General features: G+C 38.9%; 1 protein-coding gene across 3 annotated transcripts in view; it reads left to right on the top strand.

Moving 5' to 3' along the window:
- Positions 1 to 26,850, top strand: part of SYT6 (synaptotagmin 6) — a 717,771-nt gene that overhangs the window by 421,219 nt on the left and 269,702 nt on the right. For all 3 annotated transcript variants that reach the window (XM_073667146.1, XM_073667148.1, XM_073667149.1), the window contains exon 3: positions 11,011 to 11,566. In XM_073667146.1, the coding sequence (XP_073523247.1) occupies positions 11,011 to 11,566 (556 nt within the window). The remainder of the gene's footprint in view (positions 1 to 11,010; positions 11,567 to 26,850) is intronic.

Consider the following 26,850-nt stretch of genomic DNA (forward strand, 5'->3'; position numbering starts at 1 on the left):
ACCAGGGGTTGTATTTACACACTGTATGTATGCAAACACTCATATGTACACACTGAACCTCAAGTTCAGTTTTGTAAATTTTTACCTAGCGTCATTAGATCATAAGATTATCTCAGCACAGGGACATTTTTTTTAACCCATCTAATTGTGTAAATTATTCTTATTCTAAGATCTATTGATTTAAATATACTTTGTATGATTTTTGGATGTGCGATCCATGTCTTTTTTTCTACGGTTCTGGCATTGTATATACAGTATATGTACACTCATATACGTGCACACTGTATGTATATACACACTCATATACGTACATACTGTATGCATACACACACTCACATACCTACACACTGTATATATACACACACTCATATATCTACATGTGCAATAATATGGGAGTGGTTAATTGGATAAGATATATTTTTCATACATGCGATGTAGGACGGGTGTATGATACACTACATATCCAAAATAATTACTATACATAAGCCTCACCTACAGTATGTGGACCTATGAAGATCATAACCAAATGCCATCAAATGTAATATCAATGAGCACATTGTGAACCAGTGATACCTGCCATCATTAATACATAGCATTGCTACCACTATTGGTGAACTTTATAGCAGTATGTAAGCCATCCTTATGTAAAGTGGACTGATACCTGCCTGACATCATTTAATGTAGTCTGTCATTCCCAAATGCTAATTAAAACATGTATGCAGGTACACAAGGGACTTTGCATTATACTAGTATACAATTTAGTGGTTTAGTGACAGAATTATTTTTTTTAATTTCTTTTGCAATTGAGGGGGCTTTGGTGCACGCTTGGCATAGCCAAGGACTTGGTGCACTGTTATGACCCCCTCAATTTTGCCCTTTTGAATACTATTGTGACTAAGGATGCCAGAGTGTATTTGAAACATGTTAATGTTTTATCTCAACTGGTTATTGCCTTCTATTTAAAAGCAATCTGCAATCAGCAGGAGAGAGACCTGTCAATCATCTGCAGCGGTACTGGGAAAAGCTGGACTAGTCTCATCTCCTGCTATGATCCTTAGGAACATAACCTATTATCAACATATGATGTAGAGTTACGTCATATGTCAGCTCCCCGACTTCCTGAGCCCATATCTTTCCCAGCAGATGATGGCTGTGCTATTCAGCCATCATCTGCCTCTAAAAGCTCCATGTGGAGCAAGACTCTACCTGTGGTTGTTAACCAATGCGCCGTCAATCTCTGACAGCAGCATTTACGGCGTGTCAGCAGAGCACACATCATTCTATGTGCCCATTGACACCTCCGTGATGCATTCGCGAGATGCCAATGGGTTGACATGACTGCTCTCGGTCTGATGTACTCCGGTGAATGCCAGCTTCTGTTTGGTGCTCATAGGAGACCGTGATTTTTGCTATACACAGCAATACTGTAATATTACTGTAATATTCACAATGATCAGATGATCACAAATTCAAGTCCTCTAAGAGAACTAACAAAGTAAAAGAAAAAAAAAAGTTTTTAAAAATATGAAAAAAAATGTAACATAAAAATTCAAATCGCCCCCTTTTCCCTCATTAAAAAAAACCAACATGCATATGTGGTAATGCCATGTTTGTAAAATTCCAAGCTATTAAAATAGAAAATTAAATAACCCAATTGTTAGATGGCGTAATAAGAAAAAAATGTAGATGCCAGAATTAAGTTTTTTCAGCCACCACACAACACTTCCAAAAATGCAATAAGAAGCGTTCAAAATGTTGTATGTACCCCAAAATAGTATCAATAAAAACATTTTCTCCGGGTGCAAAACACAAGCCCTCACACAGCTCCATTGACTGAAAATTGAAAATGTTAACAGTCTTGAAAAAAGTAAAAGAAAGTATACAGACATTACAGCTTGGGATCGCAGCAGGGAGATGTTTTACATCACTGAAAGAATCAGCTATGAACCTATGCTGTACTGTCTGTATACTCTTTTGCTTCCTCCTCTGCCCAGGAGATGTGGTATGATCAGACCATGTTCCTGTACGGTCAGACACAGCCATTACACAGTACATAGCAGGGACACATTTATAAGATTATCCCAGCACAGGGACATATTTTTAACACATCTAATTGTGGAAATTATTATTATTATAAGATCTATTGATTTAAAGATACTTTGTTTGTGGGAAAACCTCTTTAAGTAATTGACCTTTACAAAGCAGACTTGTTGGCACAGCATCTCCTTGGGCACACACATTTATTCCCCTCTAACTACACTACATCTTTGAATTTGATGGAGATCAAAGTTGATTATTTCAGCTGCAATAGTAAGAACTGATAAAACTTATAAGCATACAGCATGTATACAACTTTATTTTTAGTCTGAACAGCACTGTCAAACTGAAAGTAAAGAAATATTGGATTTTACAAGTTTCCTAGCTTCTCCCAGCTATATTACATGTGTTTCAGTTATCACTTGCTTGGATTCTATTCTTTGTTTGTTACTAGGTTCTGCTTTTTTATTAATTCTGTAGTAAGAACATGTTCATAATCCCAAGAGCCCTATTGTTAGATGACCAGATAGGGACCTATTGAAAATGTATTTTGTATTTATGTATTCTGTAAATTGCCTACAAGGCAATGTGATCTTTCCACAAGGGCAGCTTTTTTTGTTTTTCTGTACATCATGTCTGGAATATCAATTAAATGTTCTTATTTACTGCTGCCCGTGATCTCCCTTTTTGAACCTTTAGTATTATCAGGGTGACCTGAAGAAAATAGTAAGCAGAGAGGGAAAAGTTCCATCATTCACATTGATAGTCCTTTAAGCCTTATTCAAATCACACTTATATGTGAGAATGATGTTTAAATGAAGGGGACTTGTAATAGGCCCCATGGCTGCCATGACAATCAATCAACATACCATAATCACATTGCTAAGAAACCATTGTGAGGTGGTGTATGCGTCCACCATCGATCATTCTATTTAACTGTCGCTGTACAGATTGACAAAAGCATTTAATTGGTTAATCAGCAGTGACCGGAGTTTGCTCGGGTCACTGCTGGAACCGGCATCTGCTGATTTTGGTGCAGGCATAGCTCCTGAGTCTGTTACGTACATGGGGAGCTGACAGAATGTACAAGCACGATCTACGTCGAGAAAGGGTTCATTTTAAATTCTTGTTTTTAATCTACAAGCAATGTAGAAACACTCTAAGCTGTTTGATAATTGCATTCATATGTGGGAAGTACACTCCTTTAATTCAAAGGGTTTGTCCAACTTCTAAAAAATATGTTTCAAATGAAAGGGATGGTTTTAAAATAATAAAAATAAAGATACTCACCTGTTCTAACCCCGGTTGTCCCAGCACTGGCCTCTTTGGTAGTCTCTGTGATGATATCTCATTCTTTGATCATCTGACAGCTAAGTACTCACTGGCTGCTGCAGTCAGCAAACTGAAATTGGATGTCATCTGATGTATCCCAAATTACATTGAATTCCAGCCACGTGAAAACTGCAGCCAATCACAGGACTAAGTGGTCTGATGACCGAAGAATGAAGATGTCACCAACTTTTGTTCTGGTGGAAACCACTGAAGCTGCCAATGCTGGAGACCCAGGACTTAGGGCAGGTAAGTATGACTCTTGAATTATTTTAAAACCATCTCAGTCATTTGGAAATTTTAATTAAAGATAAATATATGACAAAATAGAAGAATACATAGCTCATCACAGCCCTTCCCTTCTTTCCACTTAGAAATATTGATCAGCAGTGATTGAGCAAGCATTCTCTATCTTTGTGCAATGTGGAATAAGAGTATGAGCGGAAAGCAAATGAGTGTATATAAGATAGTAAAATTGTACAAAAAGTGACCTGGACCAGGCTGCATCAAAAATAGGGCAAACAATGATAAGAACTTTCTGAGTGATTTTTAATGATACATCTTGACTTTAAAGTTAAAGGGCTTATCCAGTACATGGGCTAAAAATGCACAGACAGGTAGTTGCTAACTACATCCCAGTTCTGCCCTGAGGAGATCTCTTCTGGCTCAGGCAGTGAATCTCAAATCTCATGCTTCGTTTGACCTCACGTCAGCAGAGCAGCACCTTTTCTTCCAGTCTGCTTTGTTGACAAGGCATCACTGCTCACGACATGCTGATTGACAGCCAGCTCTCTGCAGCTATTGAGCGGGGAGCCAGCTGTCAATCTGCATGACATTGGCAGTGACGTCCCATTGACAGCAGAGTAGAAGTGAAGGCACTGCTCTGTCAACATTACATCACTGGTAGAAGGAGAATCGCCAGTAGGAGTGGTCCATGACCGCTCTGAACGGGAACAGATTATCGCATGGCAAAACAGGCAAGTAGATAGCAATTACCTGCCATTATGTTCTTGGCCAAATTGGAAGAAAACTAATCCCTGGATAACCCCTTTAATAGAAGCAAATAAGAGCATTGCAAAATTTTTCTTTTCAATGGAAATTTACTTTCATTAACCTTTGATCCAACCTGATTATGACTTAGGAAAGATTTTTTTTTAAAGTTATCCATGCTCTTTTAGGCTACGGCTACACAGCAACTTTGTCCACGACACAGGTAATATAGGGGAATAGAGTTGCATTGGGAACTCTTAGGTACCACAACCACAACAATCAAGTTGCAAAAATTTGACTAAGCCCAGCTCTTTGCAACTTGCCTGTAACAGTCATAGTGCCCTATGGGTCTCTCTGAAACACTATTCACTTGTATTATGCTGCGATGTAGCAGTTGCATAGTTAGCTTTGCCGCATGACCTTGGTCATGTCCAGAGTTGCCAAGTAGCTCCAGTCTTAGGTTCAACCTGTTTGTTGACACCTTCAACTTTATGGGTGACCTTGATATTTTTATGTAATTGACACCTGATCAACAAAACTTTAAGATAAAATTGCCATACAAGCTAAAGCAGCTTTGGGTCGTAATCTCAATTATTTCATATCTGTATTTTACAGTGGGTACGGAAAGTATTCAGACTCCTTTAAAATTTTCACTCTTTGTTTCATTGCAGCTATTTGGTAAATTCTAAAAAGTTCATATTTTTTTCTCATTAAAGTACACTCTGCACCCCATCTTGCTGAAAAAAACAGAAATGTAGAAATTTTTGCAAATTTATTAAAAAAGGAAAACTGAAATATCACATGGACATGTCAGACCCTTTGCTCAGTATTGAGTAGAAGGACCTTTTTGAGCTAGTACAGCCATGAGTCTGCTTGGGAATGATGCAACAAGTTTTTCACACCTGGATTTGGGGATCCTCTGCCATTCTTCCTCGCAGATCCTCTCCAGTTCTGTCAGATTGGATGGTGAACGATGGTGGACAGCCATTTTCAGGTCTCTCCAGAGATGCTCAATTGGGTTTAGGTCAGGGCTCTCGCTGGGCCAGTCAAGAATGGTCACAGAGTCGTTCTGAAGCCACTCCTTTGTTATTTTAGCTGTGTGCTTAGGGTCATTGTCTTGTTGGAAGGTGAACCTTCGACCAAGTCTGAGGTCCAGAGCACTCTGGAAGAGGTTTTCATCCAGGATATCTCTGTACTTGGCCGCATTCATGTTTCCTTCAATTGCAACCCGTCATCCTGTCCCTGCAGCTGAAAAACACCCCAATAGCATGATGCTGCCACCACCATGTTTCACTGTTGGGATTGTATTGGGCAGGTGATGAGCAGTGCCTGGTTTTCTCCACACAAACCGCTTAGAATTATCACCGAAAAGTTCTATCTTTGTCTCATCAGACCAGAGAATCTTATTTCTCATAGTCTTGGAGTCCTTCATGTGTTTTTGAGCAAAATCTATGCGGGCTTTCATATGTCTTGCACTGAGGAGAGGCTTCTGTCGAGCCACTCTGCCATAAAAGCCCGACTGGTAAAGGGCTGCAGTGATAGTTCACTTTGTGGGACTTTCTCCCATCTCCCTTATGCATCTCTGGTGCTCAGCCACATTGATTTTGAGGTTCTTCTTTACCTCTCTCACCCAGTCTCTTCTCCCTTGATTGCTCAGTTCGGCTGGACGGCCAGGTCTAGGAAGACTTCTGGTGGTCACAAACTTCTTCCATTTAAGGATTATGGAGGCCACTGTGCTCTTAGGAACCTTGAGTTATGCAGAAATTCTTTTGTAACCTTGGCTAGATCTGTGCTTTGCCGCAATTCCGTCTCTTAGCTCCTTGGGCAGTTCCTTTGAGCTCATGATTCTCATTTGGTCTGACATGCACTGTGAGCTGTGAGGTCTTATATAGACAGGTGTGTGCCTTTCCAAATCAAGTCCTATCAGTTTAATTAAACACAGCTGGACTCCAATGAAGGAGTAAAACCATCTCAAGGAGGATCACAAGGAAATGGACAGCATGTGACTTAAATATGAGTGTCTGAGCAAAGGGTCTGAATAGTTATGACCATGTGATATTTCAGTTTTTCTTTTTTAATAAATTTGCAAAAATTTCTACATTTCTGGGGTTATTTTTCGTCAAGATGGGGTGCAGAGTGTACTTTAATGAGAAAAAAAATGAACTTTTTAGAATTTACCAAATGGCTGCAATAAATTCTCATTTTAACATACAGTAAGTGAATTTTATTTCCTTGTAATACATAACTAATTAATCAGTAGGTTAGACATTGGAATATCCATTTTGTGTACTCTTTGCTCTGTTTTTCTGCAAGAAACACTTTAGAAAAGTCAAGTTCGAAAAGTCAAGCAGCCCTAGTGAAATTTCCAGTCTGTCACATTTTAGAATGACCGACAGAATATGGTGAGAGCATTAGTCTATTGCTGCATGCTTCACACCTCGCATCTCCTGTTTTATCACACAAGGAGCTCATTTTGCCTTTTTGTAAGGAAGAAACATGGTTATTATACCTAACAAAGAAGTTCAAGCTAACCTTGGAGTTTGATTAAGTACTTTTACAAATTGCATGTTCTATTTCTGCCCTTTTTGTTATATGTAACATCTCCCTTTATTTGACTTAATGAATAGGTGACACACTGAATATTTTAAGAATCATATATTTGCTTTAATAAGGGTGTACATGTTTGAACCTCAGAGATGTTGTTAAAGGGAACCTGTTATGTTCCCAAATGCTTTTAACCTGTAAATTAAGGGTTAATCGGCTGGTTAATAGCCTTACAAGCAGGGCTGTGGAGTCGGTAAGCCAAACCACCGACTCCTCAACTTCCCTGACTCCCGACTCCACAGCCCTGCCACACTGCTGAGCATGTACATAAAGTGCAGCACAGAATCTTCTCAACTAAAAGCCGAGATCCTTAGATCAGGAACAAAACAGACATTTATAGGACATTTCATAACTTTCCCAAATTCTTATGAAAACATTTACAGCATATTCTGCACTGAACTACTGTACCCTATTTATTATATATTTTAGGAATCCGTCCATTTTATACCGACTCCAACTCCGACTCCACCAAAATGGACAGTGACACCACGACTCCAACTCCACAGCCCTGCTTACAAGGCTGTCCGGCCGCTTTACTTACAGCTCACTCTGCACAGATGTGCTTCTCTGCTGTCTGTCAAACAGCCACTGCTCACAGTATAGTGATTGGGCCTGTGAGCCGTTACTGTAGCCACAACATGTACACCTCCGAGAAGGAATAAAGTTCATATTCTCCCTGTATCAGCGTTTTCAGTAAGGTGGCCGGACAGCCATGTGATGCTATTAACCTGCAATTAACAATATCTGCAGGTTAATAGCATTTGTGGACATGATAGGTACCCTTTAACACCTACTTCTGGTATACATTGAGAGCAATGGGTCAAATCTATTCTTGATACATAAAGCAAAATTACAGATTTATATGGATCTGTAATATGGCATTTACTATATAAAGTGCTGTGGACACTTTCTGTACCTGAGTTTTTATATGGAGACACACTGAGGTTTCTTTGATACAACCCATGTATTATTAGAGAGTCATTCGTATAGGGGTAGATGCAGTGCCTCATAGTCACAACAGGCATTTTTTGTAGCCACTAGAGATAAACAATAATGTTTTCTTAATTAACAGTAAGAAGAGTTGTTTAAATATATGGGAATATAAAACACAAAGGGGCCAATTCATGAAAGTGTTTTTGCCAGAAAACTGGTGTAAAACACTTTAAAAAGTGGATCTGCCAAAATGAGTGTAGTTGGTGAGGAACCAGGACAGGACGTGTCTATGCCCACCTGTCAAGTTCAGCAAAAGTTGTCAGAAATGCTACTCTTGTCTCTAACTGGAATAACATTTCAGGCAATCCACATGAAATCACTCTCCACTGAGAAGATGTGCCAAATTCATTTAGTGGCGTGCATCATGCTCCAGCCAGTTCTTTATTAACAGTGACGTGTGCAATGCCAGTCTTAATGAATTGGCCCCAAAGTATATTACCAAGTTGCAAAACTTTTTTATTTATTAGGCAATGATTTGCATGAATCAAACTATGTGACTAATCCCGTTATGGTGTTCAGTTTTGAGAAAATGGTAAAGTTTATTACAGGAGCTTAGTGTGTCCATTAATTAAGTCTATGTACGGTAGTCTGCCATAAATATGTCATTCCAGAATGCATGAAAACATACAAGAAGCCTTTGTTACTACCATGTAGTGGAGTTTTTGCATTGTCGTTACTATGTAATATGGTTCCAGCAATATGTTTATTTAGTCTTAAACTAAACACCAACATGACGGTTTTCATAGGGCAAAAAGTCAATTCATGAAATTGATTGCTACCTTGGCTATTTTACAGCTGTCATTTAGCAAGCTTTATTATCCAGAAGTCAATAGTTGCCAATATTATGACACAGAATACAAGCCACTCAGCACATAACTTGTCAGACAAATACATGTCCTTTCTTGTGTCTTCAACATGCCTTCCTTTTATTATTTTACTATAATTGCATTATTGTATATAGTATAGTATATTCTAAAAGGTGAATCATTTTTTTAAATTGTATCTATAAATCATTGAACACATAAATTTCTTAGTTTTTCTACATTCTTAGACTGGAGAACTTTAAAGGGATTGTCCAGTACATTATATTACCCCCCAATGTATCCCCCCTAAGGATTTTTGTAATTAGTTTACGTTGCAGTTGCTTCCGGTGAGCGGCGCTATCACTGGCCGCTCACAGGCATCACGTGACCCCCGACTGCAGCCGGCTCTGACATCCAATGACGTCACGACAAGTGCTGGCAGCAGCCGGGGGTCACTGTCTTCTGCGTTCCACTGGTGGCTGCTGGGTTGTGGGCAGGGTTAACCCCCACGTCACACCCAGCGTCCACCGCGTGCTCTGCCTCTCCCCATTTATTGGGAAAGCGCGCGGTGGATGCTGGGTGTGATGTGGGGGATAACCCCTCTTTTGCTATATCAGTGATGTATATGTTTTGAGGTATGAAATTCAATTTAATAATAGTTTATCTCTCCTACTTTATTGTTTGGGGTCATATAAGTATTCTCTGTTTTGTTTTGTTTTTTTATTATTTTTCTGGTACACCTGTGCTGTTTACTCAGTAAAAGCTTCAGTCTGTAGACATCTGTAAACTTCCATAGATAATTAGATTCTTTTGTGTCCTTGTCCCCATATCTATATAGTTTTGTTTTTTTACCCCTGCTTACCATCTGATTTTGGGCGGCTGCGGCACTACACAACTTGCAGTTACCTGCGCATGTACTGGGATCATTACCCCTGGCCCTCCCAGCTGATTAGTGTTTGCTGCTGATTGATCTGGGCTATATATTTACTCTAGTGGGCCTTGCACACAGCATCCTCTTCCCCTGATGAAGCCATCTTTTATGGCGATACACGTGGGGTTACCATCCTCTATCCACCCATGAATTCTGCTATGGACATAGGTTTTTGTATGATTGTTTGAACTCTGTTCATTTTGTGCTTGCGTTACTCTGGCAGCTGTTGCTGTGCACATGAGTATACTATTTGCATGCATGTTTTCAGCATTTTTTCTGACAGGCATATTATATTAACTTTCAATTGCCATTTATCTTCATAGTGTTTGTAGGGCTTCTGAATTAGTGGGCAACAGTATTGTGCTTGTTATATAACCATTTCATGTGCAACTCTCCCATTAGTGGATTTGGCACCTTTTTTCATTGGCAGCTTACCAGTATGTTTACATACACGCGTTAGCACTTTAGAGGTCTTTTTGGAATGGTGTAGTTATATATATATGTATTATTTATCATATACCTACTGTATGTGACTGTTCATTCTCCTATGTCCTTTTCAGCAGGGTGGTTTGGAGGTGTCTTAGCCTAATTTTGGGCAAATTGAAATGTTGTTTGTGGGTTTTACTTGTTTTTAATTGTCTGTGTTGTGGCTTGCTTGTATAATAAAAACAAAAATATTTTTTGTATTGAGATCCCGTTATGTTTCATTTCTTTTCTCTTTTTTGCACATGTTTCTTCAATCAACAGGTTGATCTCTACTAAGTATATTACATCCAATGGTGCCCGCCTCCCTTTCTTTTTTGCTTGGATGCTGGGTGTGACGCGGAGGGTAACCCCGCCCACAACCCAGTAGCCACCGCGGGGACCCCAGCGCTGAGTCACGCCTCACTTGTCGTGACATCAGCGGGGGGTCACGTGATGCCTGTGAGCGGCCAAGGATAGCGCCACTCACAGGCATTATCTGCAACGTAAGCTAATTACAAAAATCCTTAGGAGCCCCGGGGGGATACATTGGGGGGGGGGGAGGTAATATAAAGTACTGGACATCTTCTTTAAAAACAGATAATGTTAATTTATTATTAAAATACATATGGTGTAAGGGAACCAAGCAAGCCAAAAAATCCATAAGGACTGGGGTTACTGGAAGAGATCTTCACCTTAATTAAATAAAAAGATCAATATTACCAGTCATGTATTTGCCTAATCCAGAAGAAAAATAATGAGAAACTCATCATACATATTCTGAGCACACCTTATTCTTGTCAAGTAGTCAAATAAAAGTGCAAATTATTATTATTAATGTTATTTTCATATATTTTGCAGGCATATTTCTTTCAAAAGGCATTTGCCTCGGCAGATGCATGTGTCAAGTGTGGATTTTGGTGATACTTTGCAAGTGTCTGAGCAACCAACTAGCATTGGAAGGATAAAACCCGAGCTGTACAAACAAAAATCTGTGGATTCTGAAGACACCAAGAAGGATGATGCTAAGACGTGTGGAAAGATCAATTTTACCTTAAAGTATGACTATGAAAATGAAACCCTTATAGTCAAAATTCTTAGAGCATTTGATCTTCCTGCCAAGGACTTTTGTGGAAGTTCTGATCCTTATGTGAAGATCTATCTTTTACCTGATCGGAAGAGGAAGTTTCAAACTCGGGTACACAGAAAGACTCTAAACCCAACCTTTGACGAATCTTTTAATTTCCCTGTCCCTTATGATGAGCTACCAAGTCGAAAGCTTCACCTTAGTGTGTTTGACTTTGATAGATTTTCAAGGCACGACATGATAGGCGAGGTTATTTTGGAAAACTTGTTTGAGGCATCAGATTTGTCAAGAGAGTCTTCTATCTGGAAGGATATTCAGTACGCAACCACGGTAAGAAATCTTTTTTGTGTCATTTATTGGCCATGGCGTAATATTGAACCTGTTATCTGGCAACTGAATGATAACTAATAATTTTTAATATGTTTCTTTGCAGTCTGAATGATTGTTTGCCCACAAATATATAGATATGTGGAAAAATAATAGAAGTTTATTGAATATTGGGTCTATCACGTTTAACTTGTTAAGGTCATTTTCTTAAATTTTAGTAAGGAAAACTATTACATAATGGGGAAATCTGGAAAAAAAATAATTGAATAGATTGTGAGTTGTATCCCTTATACTATCCTTTGTAGCTCTGTAGAGGACCCATAGAGAGAGGAAGCAGCCACCAGTTCTCATGTAATTCTATGAATTTGTGCAGGGAATTTTGATCTAGAAAGAATGTTTTTAATGCATAGTATGTCTTTGCTCTTTTTTAATGAAATATTTTAAGGTACAAATCTGTGTATGATTTTAATTTCCTTGAGTATTTCAATTTTTATTAATTTTTATTTTAATTTTTATTTAATTTTAATTTTTAATTTCATTTAAATTACATTTTTATTTTAATTTTAATTTTAATTTAAAATAACACTGATCTACAACCATTTTAGACTACGCAGTGATGAATCCTTATAAAACCATTTGACAGATTTCCATCAGAGATCCTATATTTTTGATAATTAGAATATGACTACAGATTGTGCTATACTTTCCTGTAAAAATAATACCAGAAAACTTAATGGATTTGCAATAGTACCAGTGTGAACAAAATCTAAGTAACACCAATCTTCCCAAATAATAATAACATCTTTCCATATTTTTAAAAATTATAGTCAAGTATTAAACTGCTTCATCCATTTTGGAGGTTGTTATAAAATAATTGCTTGTAAAGTGAATCTGTCACCACGTTTTTGCTATGTAAGCTGAGAGTAGCATGATGTAGGGACTGAGACCCTGATTCCAGAAATGCATCACTTAATGATCCGCATGCTGACATTTTAATACAATCACTGTTTTTTCTTCTGTAGATCTAGCAGTGCTCAGAATGTTGAGCCCTGCCCACATCAATGATTGGCAGATTTCTGTGTACAAAGTATATTGACAGAAAGCTGTTGATCAGTGTTGGGGGTGTGGTTAAGCAGAACAAGTTGACTAAGGGGCACGAGGCAACTAGTCCTGCAGTGATAATCTCCTTCTGATAAAACACTAATTTTACTGAAGCGGCCACACACAGCCTAGTAAATGACATATTGCTGGAATCAGGGTCCAAGTTCCTACTTCGTGCTGCTTTCAAATTACATGACAAAGCCTGCTGACAGATTCCCTTTAAAGGTGTAAATTGAGGCCCCAATGCTGACCTACCATTTTCCATTTATTACAGTGGTGTCAGACACCAGTGCTTAGGGCAACTATTAGCTCTGCACCCCAGATAGCTATACCCCTTTATTACTTTGCATGGCACATTTTCTTCCTTTAGGATATAATAAAATAATAACTATATTATGATTACTGCAGAAATGATGACCTTCATAATCCCTTATTTAATTAGAAGTGACATGCATAGTATAGATCATCACCATACCTTTAAATACATAAAATTTGTGTAGATAAATATAATTTATTACTCAAGCAGTGCTTCTGCCTTTTACTTTACTACATATTTGTTGTGCTCTAAACAGGTCACAAATAATATGTGACATTAAACGCTGTGTTTTGCTGCTGCTAAATTCACATTAGGTCAATATATCAAACCTAATCTGTATACACGGTATACTAATAATAAAGAGCCTGGCAAAAAATGATGTAGAAGTACATTTTTCATGCTCCGTTTATTTACTGTTCAATGAAAAGAGCCTGCATATCTTAAAAAAATATGGCAAATATTCTTGTGTTCATTCTCAGATCTTATTATTCGTAGAAAAGAAAAAAAAATATTTCACCTAGTTTTCTGTTTTCTTTTGTTTGTGTCCTTCATTCATTTATTATAAAGTGAATTTTGAATTCAACAGATATTTGTTGGAAATTGGACATTGCGTAGTCTCTGTATTACATAATTAACACCTAGCGGACATTAACATGGCTCCTTACGTTAAAGGTGGGCTCAGAAGCCCACACTATACCAAGCAGATGCCAGCTGGGTTACAGTCAGCATCTACATCTAACAGGCCTCTAACCCCTTTAATGCCAATATCAATTTCATGGCAAGGACGACATTCCTTGCACCAATCGGCAGACGGATTGCCTATGGGTTTCTGGGTCTTCTGTTGGAATAATGTAGGTCATTTGGAGTCATCCTAAAGTACAACTCGTCGCACAAAAAAATAAACCCTCATATGGCTAAGTTGATTGAAAAATAAAAAAATATGGCTTAGAAGAAAAGGAAGCAACAGAGACAAAAAAACAAAAATGGGACTTGTCAGGAAGGAAATAATACTTGAAATGAACAGATTGATATATGGAGGATCGAGTTTGAGTCAAATTTCCAGAAATTCACAGTTTTATGCAAATTCAAACATATTGATGTTTGATTTGCGGTTTGCAAAAAAAAAAATACCCTGCATCATTTCCCACACTGTTGAGAGTGGGCTAATGTAACTTTGCCTTGCCACGCGGGCCTCTCCATAAAGCTCTACAGCTATGTCATCTTATGGATTATCATACCTTGTATAGGTCAGTATCTGGATCATCACAGATCAGCGGTTCCCAGTGGAGCAAAGTTTCTACAGCAAAGTCGTTTTCCTTCTCCAGAGTCACTGGATAGATCTCTCTCCTGTAGAGTGTAAGCTCTTATGGTCAGCAGGGTCTTCTTTCTCTCTCCTGTAGAATGTAAGCTCTTATGGTCAGCTGGGTCCTCCTTCTCCATGTGAAGTGTAAACTCTTATGGTCAGTGTGGTCCTCTCTCTCTCTCCTGTAGTGTGTAATCTCTTATGGTCAGTGTGGTCCTCTCTCTCTCCTGTAGAGTGTAAGCTCCTATGGTCAGTGTGATCCTCTCTCTCTCCAGTAGAGTGTAATCTCTTATAGTCAGTGTGGTCATCTCTCTCTCCTGTAGAGTGTAAGCTCTTATGGTCAGTGTGATCCTCTCTCTCTCCTGTAGAGTGTAAGCTCTTATGGTCAGTGTGATCCTCTCTCTCTCCTGTAGAGTGTAAGCTCTTATTGTCAGTGTTGCCCTCTCTCTCTCCTGTAGAGTGTAAGCTCTTATGGTCAGTGTGGTCCTCTCTCTCTCCTGTAGATTGTAAGCTCTTATGGTCAGTGTGATCCTCTCTCTCTCCTGTAGAGTGTAAGGTCTTATGGTCAGCAGGGTCTTCTTTCTCTCTGCTGTAGAATGTAAGCTCTTATCATCAGCTGGGTCCTCTTTCTCCCTGTGAAGTGTAAGCTATTATGGTCAGTGTGGTCCTCTCTCTCCTGTAGAGTGTAATCTCTTATGGTCAGTGTGGTCCTCTCTCTCTCCTCTAGAGTATAAGGTCTTATGGTCAGTGTGATCCTCTCTCTCCTGTAGAGTGTAAGCTCTTATGGTCAGTGTGGCCCTCTCTCTCTCCTGTAGAGTGTAAGCTCTTATGGTCAGTGTGATCCTCTCTCTCTCCTGTAGAGTGTAAGCTCTTATGGTCAGTGTGATCCTCTCTCTCCTGTAGAGTGTAAGCTATTATGGTCAGCATGGTTCCCACTTTCTCTCTCCTCTTCCCGCATGTATTTTACGAACAATTACAAGCTTTCCAGTATTGAGCTTCGCGCAAATTTATCCACCACAAATCTAATTTTGGGGGAAAATTCAGGGAAGTCAATTTTTTTATAATTACTCAATATGTTACATTTTCTTTCTTTTAGAAATTATCCATACTTGGATACAAAGCGTCTATGAAGTGATTGTATAATTGCTCAACGTCCATGAAGCAATGCATGTACATTGCACCTATTGAGCCATGCTTTGTCCTCAATGTCTCATATAAACCATATTTCTCTGCAATATCTGTTAGCAGCTCAAAACAATTGTCCAGTCTCCATAATGGACATCTCCATCAAAAAATTCAACTAAAAATGTGAGACAGAGGGTGATTGCTTATCTTATTGGGTTCAATAGCTGCATATATGAGTAGCTGTTGATAAGCATCCTACAGGTCTCCAGATTTGGTCTACTGGTCTCTAATTTTAGTCTATGTAAGAAACTTTCAATAGGATTCTATATGGGAAAAATAAAGTGAACTTTATAGGGGCAGTTCACAGATCAACCCATATAGCCTATTAATAGAGCACCTATGTAGTTATGCAGTTTTATTGAGCCTTTTCAAACCAAATGGTTATCTTTCTTGCAATTGGAATTATGTTAAAATGTGATTACAGGTTCAAGGTTAAAGGCTTGTGCATCCAACTAGTCATAAACAGGCAATTATGTAGGGAGTATTTGCAAACCATCAGAGCTTGATTTTGAACCTCGTGGGCAGAATTGTGAATTGCTAAAAGCCTAAAATCTCTGCTATTGATGATATAGAGCCACTCATGAATATTTATGCACTGACAGTGGATTATATAGAAAGTTTGGGTTCTGATTGAGAAATGTATGGGTCTACAGGATGCAATTTTTGCCTATAAATATAGTAATTCATTTGTATTTGCTCATTTATATACAGTATGTTTGTGCATTTAAATATTTATGTGTCCAATTAGGTCAAAGCTGAAGATAATTCCATTTATAATATCAGTGTTTAGTATAATTCTGTTGTTTTCCAGATATCACTTGCTATGCTGTCAGCACCAATTTTCTCTATAATATAACACCTATTCTAGATTATTAGATCTGATTGAGAAAATGTAATGAATGCTCAGGAGCGCTGCTTTGTTTTCGGGATGTACTTATGGTTGCTTAGATTACCTATCATTGGAGATAATTGTATAATGGGGATATGAATAATTGGGTAGTAATAATATCAATATTTTATGACTGTAACCTTTTATCTAGTAAAATTTAGAGGATGAATTAATTATTATTCCTAAGCAGTGTGGCTCCTGGTATTTGATCTTTGCATCTGAAAATGTATCATTTTAATGAAGAAATGTCACCATTGTACATATAGATTTTTATGTGAATTATCTATCATGCAGCGTCTGTATATAAAATAATATTGGAGTAGCGTTTTTAGAATCAGTGTGATCTAACCTCTGTTTATAAGTATTCTAGAGGCTGGAGAGAGATGAGAAAAGTAAGAGGTTGACACCCCAGGGTATTAGTTGTTATAAACTTTTTTAATGTATACGATCAATTTTACACAGCCGAAAGCTTATATAAGTTGTAAATAGTTTGTAGAAAGGGTCAACCTTGGGTCCATTATCTGCCAAAGACCTTTTGTCTAATATTATATAGCGTAGTCATGCTGACAAGTAGCATAAGCCACATTTGTCTACTCGTTTTCTACTGCCCGCTTGTTATCTATTTATTAGAGATAAGCGGATTTTGTGAAATTCGAATTTGCCAGCTTCGAAAAACTTTCCCCAAAGATGGAATTTACAGAGAATAAATTTGCCATGAATCTAAATACTGCAAAACCTTTAATTGCCTAGAAAATAGGTGTTTAGCATGCCAAGGTCTCCTAGGACAATATAGAGCACCTTTTACGTCTTTGACACAAACACAGCCTTAATAATATCCAAGTGACCTTAACCTATCTGACTTGGAAAAAAGGGATGGTAGAAACCAGTAGAAACCTATAGCCTACACATTGAAGTAGCAAGCTACTTAGGTTACCTAAATTGTAAGAACAGACCAAAAACTATCCCTTTTTGGGGTCAGATGCCTACCTTGCTGGTTACGTGTACAGTTGCAATATTGTATTATTATAACAAAGAAATGTACAAAGAAATGTATTAAAAAAATAATAAACATCTCTTTAACAACATGCACACTCTGTAAGTAAGGTAGAGAACTGCATTTACATTTCTATCTTTACAAAAAGAAATTAAAAAAAAATTATATATATATATATATATATATATATATATATATATATGCATACTTATATATATTTATATATACAGTGGGGGAAATAAGTATTTGATCCCTTTCTGTTTTTGTAAGTTTCCCCACTGACAAAGACATGAACAGTCTATAATTTTAAGGGTAGGTTAGTTTTAACATTGAGAGATAGAATATCCAAAAAAAATCAAGAAAATCACATTGTATAAATTAGATAATTTTTTTTGCATTTTGCAGTGAGAAATAAGTATTTGATCCCCTACAAACCATTATGAGTTCTGGCTCCTACAGACCAGTTAGACGCTCCTAATCAACTCGTTACCTGCATTAAAAACAGCTATTTTACATAGTCACCTGTATAAAAGACTCCTGTCCACAGACTCAATTAATCAGTCAGACTCTAACCTCTACAACATGGGCAAGACCAAAGAGCTTTCTAAGGATGTGAGGGACAAGATGATAGACCTACACAAAGCTGGAATGGCTACAAAACCATAAGTAAGACCCTGGGTGAGAAGGAGACAACTGTTGGTTGCTCTAGAAGTGCCGAACGCCTATGGAGGAAAACTCGGACACCAGAAAACTTTGTCCACTACAAATTTATTTTAAAAACATATAACTCTGCCCTTCACCTCGCCAAACAGACCTACTTCACCACCCTGATATCCTCACTATCCAACAACCCCAAAAAACTCTTCGATACTTTTCACTTCCTCCTCAGTCCTAAAGCACAGGCCCCCATCACGGACATTTGTGCCGAGGACTTGGCCTCCTACTTCACAGAGAAAATAGACACCATCCGTCAGAAAATCAGCTCCCAGCCACCAAGTGCCGTGACTCCCATCCACCCCCCCCACATCCCTTCTGGATCACTCTCCACATTTGACCCAGTCACAGAAGACGAAGTCTCCAGGCTCCTCTCTTCTTCTCATCCCACTACATGCACCACTGACCCCATCCCCTCTCATCTACTCCAGTCTCTTTCTTCAGTCGTCACTACTCACCTAACTAAAATCTTCAACCTCTCCCTCTCTTCTGGTATTTTCCCCTCCTCCTTCAAACACTCCATCATTACTCCATTATTAAAAAAGCCCTCTCTTAACCCTTCCTGCACAAACAACTACAGACCAGTCTCCAATCTTCCCTTCATTTCTAAACTCTTGGAGCGCCAGGTCTACTTCCGCCTTACCAGTTACCTCTCCACTCACTCTCTTCTTGACCCATCACAGTCCGGCTTCCACCCCCTACATTCTACCGAAACTGCACTCATCAAAGTAACCAATAACCTTCTGACAGCAAAACGTAATGGCGATCACTCTCTGCTCATTCTTCTTGACCTCTCTGCAGCCTTCAACACCGTTGACCACCACCTCCTACTCTCTATGCTCCACTCAATATGCATAAAAGACACTGCTCTCTCCTGGTTCTCCTCCTACCTATCTGACCGCTATTTCAGTGTATCGTTCGCTGGCTCCACTTCTTCCCCTCTTCTTTTCACTGTTGGGGTTCCTCAGGGTTCAGTTCTTGGCCCTCTTCTCTTCTCTCTCTACACAGCCCCAATTGGACAGACCATCAGCAAATTTGGCTTTCAGTACCATCTTTATGCTGATGACACAAAACTATACACATCATCCCCTGACCTTACCCCCGCTGTACTACAGAACACCAGTGACTGTCTGGCCACAGTTTCTAACATCATGTCCGCTCTCTACCTGAAACTCAACCTTTCCAAAACTGAACTTCTTCTACTCCCGCCGTCTACTCACCTCTCTAAATCTGACATCTCTCTCTCTCCGTGTGTAGCACCACAATTATGCCGAGCCAGCAGGTGCGTTGTCTGGGCATTGTGTTTGACACCAATCTCTCCTTCACCTTTCACATACAATCTCTTGCCCGCTCTTGTCACAAGAACATCTCTAGAATCCGCCCCTTTCTCACCTTGGAAACAACAAAAACCCTCACTGTTGTCCTGATCCACTCCCGCCTTGACTACTGTAACTCTCTATTAATTGGCCTTCACCCCACTCGACTTTCCCCCCTCCAGTCCATCCTTAATGCTGCAGCCAGGGTCATCTATTTGACTAACCGTTACTCAGACTCCTCCGCTCTGTGTCAGTCATTGCACTGGCTGCCCATGAATTATAGGATCCAATTTAAATTGCTTGTTCTCACCCACAAAGCCCTCCACAGTGTGACACCCCCCTACATCACTTCCCTCATTTCTGTTTATCAGTCTACCCATTCTCTACGCTCCGCAAGTGACTTTCGACTAACATCCGCACTAATCCGTACCTCCCACTCCCGGCTTCAAGACTTCTCCCGAGCTGCACCTATTCTCTGGAATGCTCTACCCCAAGAACTTAGGATGAACCACAACTTACACAGTTTTAGGCGCTCCCTAAAAACACACCTGTTTAAAGCAGCCTATCACTTTCCCTAATCGAAGTCCTTTTATATTCTTATAGCCCATCCCTTACTTCTCCAAACATAAGTCTCCACCGAACCAAAAAGCACTACAGATACTGGCTGGTGATGAGCTCATGCAGCCTTTATCTATCCCTCATCCCCTCAAGATGGCTGGACCATCCTTGTAAACAAGCCATTGTCCGTTGTGTCACCCCCACCTCATTGTAGATTGTAAGCTCTTACGAGCAGGGTTGTCATTATGTTTGCTGTAACTATTGTATTATCTTTAGCTATGTTACATATGACTGTTGTATATGAACCTGTGAATTGTTAAGCGCTGCGGAATATGTCGGCGCTATATAAATAAATATTATTATTATTATTATTGGTGCAATAGTAAGAAAATGGAAGAAATACAAAATGACTGTCAATCGACATCGATCTGGGGCACCATGCAAAATCTCACCTCGTGGGGTATCCTTGATCATGAGGAAGGTGAGAGATCAGCCTAAAACTACACGGGGGGAACTTGTTAATGATCTCAAGGCAGCTGGGACCACAGTCACCAAAAAAAACATTGGTAACACATTACGCCTTAAAGGTTTATAATCCTGCAGTGCCCGCAAGGTCCCCCTGATCAGGAAGGCGCATGTGCAGGCCCGTCTGAAGTTTGCCAATGAACACCTGGATGATTTTGTGAGTTATTGGGAGAAGGTGCTGTGGTCAGATGAGACAAAAATTGAGCTCTTTGGCATTAACTCAACTCACCGTGTTTGGAGGAAAAATAAGGATGAGTACAACCTTAAGAACATCATCCCAACCGTGAAGCATGGTGGGGGAAACATTATACTTTGGGGGTGCTTTTCTGCAAAGGGGACATGATGACTGCACCGTACTGAAGGGAAGATAGATGGAGTCATGTATCGCGAGATTTTGGCGAACAACCTCCTTCCCTCATTAAGAGCATTGAATATGGGTCGTGGCTGGGTCTTCCAGCAAGACAATGATCCAAAACATACAGCCAAGGCAACAAAGGAGAGGCTCAAAAAGAAGCACAGTAAGATCATGGAGTGGCTTAGCCAGTCTCCAGACTTTAATCCCATAGAAAACTTATGGAGGGAGTTGAAGCTCCGAGTTGCCAAGCGACAGCCTCACAATCTTAATGATTTAGAGATGATCTTAAAAGAGGAGTGGACCAAAATTCCTCCTGACATGTGCACAACCCTCATCATCAACTACAAAAAAGTCTGACTAATGTGATTGCCAACAAGGGTTTTGCCACCAAGTATTAAGTGTTGTTTGCCAGAGGGATCAAATACTTATTTCTCAATGCAAAATGCAAAAAAAATTATCTAATTTATACAATGTGATTTTCTTGACGTTTTGGGGCTCTTCTATCTCTCAATGTTAAAATTAAGCTATCCTTAAAATTATAGACTGTTCATGACTTTGTCAGTGGGCAAACTTACAAAAACAGCAAGGGAACAAATACTTATTTCCCCCACTGTACATAATATCAGATCACACTGCTCTGCTTAGGATGTGTGAAGCTACCCTTTTATGTACTTGCTGTTCAAGAAGCAATGAGTTGCATGACACATAAGGTTCTGCCCCTGGAATGTTACAGCAATGTTTGCACTCATATAAAAGGGGCCACACTTGCCATATCCAAAACACAAGTGTTGACATATAAAAGCATCATTGGTCTCTGTTAACACTAAATTTGTCTGAAAAAGAAGAGCAATCAACATTGCAACATCAGGAACATATAAACCAACTGAACTAGAACTGCCCTTTATTACACCATCCTAAATTATTTTGGAGTCCATCAGAAGCCCTATGCTCCAAATAACTGCAAGAATATTGTACTGAAAGCCACACTGAACCACACACAAAAAAATTGCACCTTACTGCATTGTGTAGGGTGACTTTGGGGAATAAGCATTTAGAGCGTTGCTTTTGCAGCTTTTTTTGGAGCCAAACACGAAAGTGGATTCAACCAAGAGAAAAAGTGTCAGTCTTTCTTTTATACCTTTATCTCTTATTTTAAAAACTGCATCATGAAATGCCATAAAAATGTATTTGAAGAGGGTTTTGAAAATATTTTGAGCCAAAATCCTGGTTGTAAATGTATTTTAGGAACAAGACTCAATTCTGCAGTAAGAACACCACTCATCTGATAGGTTTATATAATGTTCGATTGGTTTAGAATCAAGCTGTTCTCAACAAAGGAGACAGATGTGTGCACTTAATGAGGCTCTTAAAATAGGTTTTATCCATATAGAGACTTTCACTATGACGACTCTCATGTTTTAATGAAATACAAAAAAGTAATTCGCTGCAATATACTGAATATCAGAGAACTATTCAAACAGGTTGTAGAGAAGTATAATAGTACAAAAGACAGACACATAACATCAAAAGAATAATTGGGACATTTATTCTTCATTTTTGTCGATGTTATTAAATTTTTATTACTATTTAATCATTTAAAATAATGATAAAATAACCAATCTACCGTAATAATATAATTATTGCAATTGATATCATTATGAGAAAATAGTGCTAAAATCTTTTGAGGGTCTGGGCAATTCGGTTATAGAGAGTGAGACTGAAGTTAATCACTGCAAATAACATAAAAAGACTAATAAAAGTATTTTAATATTTTTACAATTGAAAGAAAACTATTAGAAATGAAAGCAGGTATTGAAGGCATTAGAACTGTTTTGTCCATGAGAATAGAGAGTGGGTGTATAATTAAATCAACTGGATCCTGATGCAAAATTTATAACAGGACTCCCTACCTACCATGTATAAAGATGAATGAATAAATTTGAGTGGAATTGAATTCTATTTGAATTTTAAAAGAAATCTGTATTTTTTGTTATTCGCTTCTGAGTAAATTTAACTTTTGCAAGACTTATTCGCCCCCGATTCATAAAAGATTATCTGTAAATCGATTTGAAAAGTCACAAAATGTTTGCACAATGCTAGCTTTTTTATGCCAATTTCTCTCAGCTCCGCCAAAATGGTCAAAGCTTGGGTGGGATGGGGGTGCGATGAGGGGCGTGACGCCACAGCTTGCCTAATTGACATGTCTGGAGTAAAATTTGTGGCAAGGCTCATGGAAGCACCTGCCACTTGTTAGACATTCCTGCTTCATTAAAAGGAGTCCACGTTCTAAGGGCATTATACCAATCTAGTCACTTGCCATTCATTTGGACTAAAAAAAAAAAAACATTCAATCTTTTGGATTCCCCTTAACTATGGTATCAACAGAGAGCAGACCGCAGCACCTCATCTTCCTCTTTATAAATGTCAGCAGCATACTTTTCGTAGATGCAAGACTAATTCCACGTTAGTGCCAAACACAAGCTCTCTGTTACAAGGCAGTCTAATGACCCATTAATGTCAGGGTCATATCCAATGAATGTTAATCACATGCCTTAATAAACAACACACATGCCTTCTATAAGTTTTTGAAACTTAAACAACAGGATTATACCCTCTAAAACTTAGAAGAATCAAGTCTTGATTAGTATTTGACTCATGGGAACTTTTAGGGCACTGTTGGACAGGGGATGTTTATGGTGCAGTTTAATGGTCCCATTAGTGCCTGCCTCATGTCCAGTGAATGTCAATTATATACCATAATAAACAACACATATATGCCTTCCATAATTATTGGAAACCTAAAGGACAGTATTATACCCTCTAAAACATAGAAAGAACAAGTCCTGATGAGTATCAGGCTCATGAGACCTTTTAAGGGCAAACAATGCTACACACATTAAATTGGCATCATTGTAGGTGTGCAATACTTCTGAATGGATAAGCTGCAACAATTATCCTACTTTGCATAGAAGTATATGAAATGGCAGTCAAAGGGGAATATTCCTCCTCAGCCATCCTGGCCCTCACCATTCAACAAACTTTTTTTCACTCTGCAGATTCCAATGACAGCTCAGCACAATATAATCCTTCAGAACTGAAAAACAAAGATGCAAAGTTGGTTGCAATTATGTTACAAGTGACACAGTGTCCTGTAAACCAAAGGGGTCATCTCATAGGATGACACATGAGGAGCAGCATTGATTGTCTCCATTGAGCTGGGCAGCATAGTTCATCTGCCTGACAATCTCAACAAATAGTTCATCCACAGCAGCTTTGTTTTTAGCAGTGTTATGCATTTCACAGAGAGACCCAGCAAGACTGGCACCAAACCAGCCAAGGCACAGCCACAGGCGCACTTGGCACGAGCTGCCCAGTTAGACGAACCCTTGAGGGCCGGTAATACTCTTCACCCAGCTCCCAGTAAATGGAAGGGGGAATTTGGCAATGCCCGAATATGGGAACAGTGACGCCAGCACTGAATGGGCGCAGGGCTCACGTGACATAACAACCTTATGTGAGCCCCGAGAACTCAAGTGCCGACACCGCTGGATGGGGGTGAGTTTAAGTATTTTTATTTTAACGGGACCAAACATGAGAAATGAGAAGGGGTTGTCTTAGTAATGCCTCCCGGGGTTGATTCCCCACTCAGAACACCATTAGCTTAATAGAAAGCACACTGCATGTTTGACGTCAAGTGCCAGGCAAGGAAATCGGAAGGCGATCTATCAATCAAGCTGAATGTTTTAAAGCTGCGATTGGCAAGGCAACTCAATAAAAAATAAAAGGCAGACATACTGTCACTGCTAACATACCCTCCAGAAATGCATTCAGGCAAACATAATTAGTGGATGGCAAAATATAGTGGTGTTCAGCTTCAGATAAAGCAGTACAAAATTGTGAGCAAAAACAGCATGAAAAACTGAATGAGAGCGGCTACAGGTGTGGGAAAATACAGTACATTATTGTGGTTGTCACATAAGGAGACTAGACATAAAGAGGTAAGTAAGCTACAGCTGTTTCGGGTAAACTTTGCTTACTTATCTCTTTATATCTCCTCTCCTCATGAGACGACCACATTAAAGTGCTGTATTTTCTCGTATCAGTGGTGAGTGCCGCTCTCATTCAGTTTGTCATGCTGTTTTTGATTGCAAGGCTACTCAATGGCTCAGTGTCAGTAATTTCAGATTTTATTTCACCAGGATTATCTTTTATTGTGAGAAGCATAGGAATTGATTGCATATTTAACTTTTGTATTCAAGTAGCTGTTCAAGCTCTATATAGCAGTAATGAAAGGATGGACAGTTCTGTAAGAGCTGCATGCATTATAGAAAGATCTTTTAAAAATTCATTTGTCTCCAGGCAGTGAGAGAGATCAGTATACTTTGAACCTACTTTTGTTGTTTTATATCTTGGGAAAATCCTCTAAAATATTTGAATATGGCAGTGCAACTTTTCTTACTGCCCAATACCAATTGAACGTCTGCAAACAACAACTTAAGGCAAATGTACTCTCAAGAAAGCAGCAACTGTATTTAAAGAGGACCTATCGCCTCCACACATATTATGATATATTACAGTAAGGAGACTGTAGATGTAAATAAACATGAAATAAATTACCTTTGGAAGAATTACTTGCGTTATGAAATAAGAGAATCACAGTTATGGGAGCGGCCATCTTGGGATTGGCAGCTCAGAGTGCTGTGTTCTGAGACGCGCCCCCAGAGGCTGGTTTAGAGGCAGCGCTCAGTAGTGACTCTAAGAGCTCATTTATCAAATGGTCGTAATAGAAAGGGGGACAATCTATATAAAGGGGTCTCCTGTCTATATATCCAATGTGATGAGCCAGAGAGAAGGCTACAGAGTAACCACAGCATGTATCACCCATATCTACTAATAAAAATCCAAATTTACATCTCGTGGCTAAAAATGGAGCAAGTTGAATAATAGAGTTGAAGCAGAGCTGCAGTGGAAATAAGTGAGAAAGGCTGACTTTATCCATCCAGATCAGATGTGGGGAATAAAGTTTGTATCACTTATTTTCAGTGAAGTGCTGCTTCCATTCTATTTTTTCCTAATTTGAAGGGTTTTGGCTGGTTGCTGATACTTTTCATATATCTCTCTATATCTATAGCAAAAAAAAACGTCAGGCAGCACACCAAAAGGTCTTTGAAAAAATATTGAGTTTATAAGCCCGGTGTGGTGACGTTTCGGTTGCGGACAACCTTCATCACTGCTTGATCACTGCACCGCAACCGAAACGTTGCCACAGCGGGCTAATGGAGTGCTGCCTGCCATTTTTTTGCTATACTGTCTATAGTCTGTTTGGGGGCCTTGCACCCAATATTTTGAAGATATGATGCTGTTCCAATTTTGACTCTCTCTATAACTATAGATTTATATATAGCACAACTTTATGTAACTGCACATTATGGTTGAGCCCCTCCGTCTATATGTATGCATATATATATATATATGTATATATATATATATATATATATATATATATATATATATATATATATATGCATATCTATATCTATACTGTATATATATCTCAAAAGAGCACTGCATATACAGTAGACAGTGACCCAACCATTTTGTGCAGATACATAAGAGGCCGCGCTATCTCTAGCTTTCTCTCATATATATATATATGTATATATATATATATATGTATATATACAGTAAAGACCAAAAGTTTGGACACACCTACTCATTTAAAGATTTTGCTGTATTTTCATGACTTTTAAAATCGTACATTCACACTGAAGGTACCAAAACTATGAATTAACACATGTGGCATTATATACTTAACAAAAAAGTGTGAAACAACTGAAAATATGTCTTATATTCTAGGTTCTTCAAAGTAGCCACCTTTTGCTTTGATGACTGCTTTGCACACTCTTGGCATTCTCTTGATGAGCTTCAAGAGGTAGTCACCGGAAATGGTCTTCCAACAACAACAGGAGTTCCCAGAGATGCTTAGCACTTGTTGGCCCTTTTGCTTTCACTATGCGGTCCAGCTCACCCC

The sequence above is a fragment of the Phyllobates terribilis genome, unplaced genomic scaffold (assembly GCF_046119375.1).
Source record: "Phyllobates terribilis strain yellow unplaced genomic scaffold, ASM4611937v1 Scaffold_2__4_contigs__length_985480577, whole genome shotgun sequence".
Taxonomy (NCBI): domain Eukaryota; kingdom Metazoa; phylum Chordata; class Amphibia; order Anura; family Dendrobatidae; genus Phyllobates; species Phyllobates terribilis.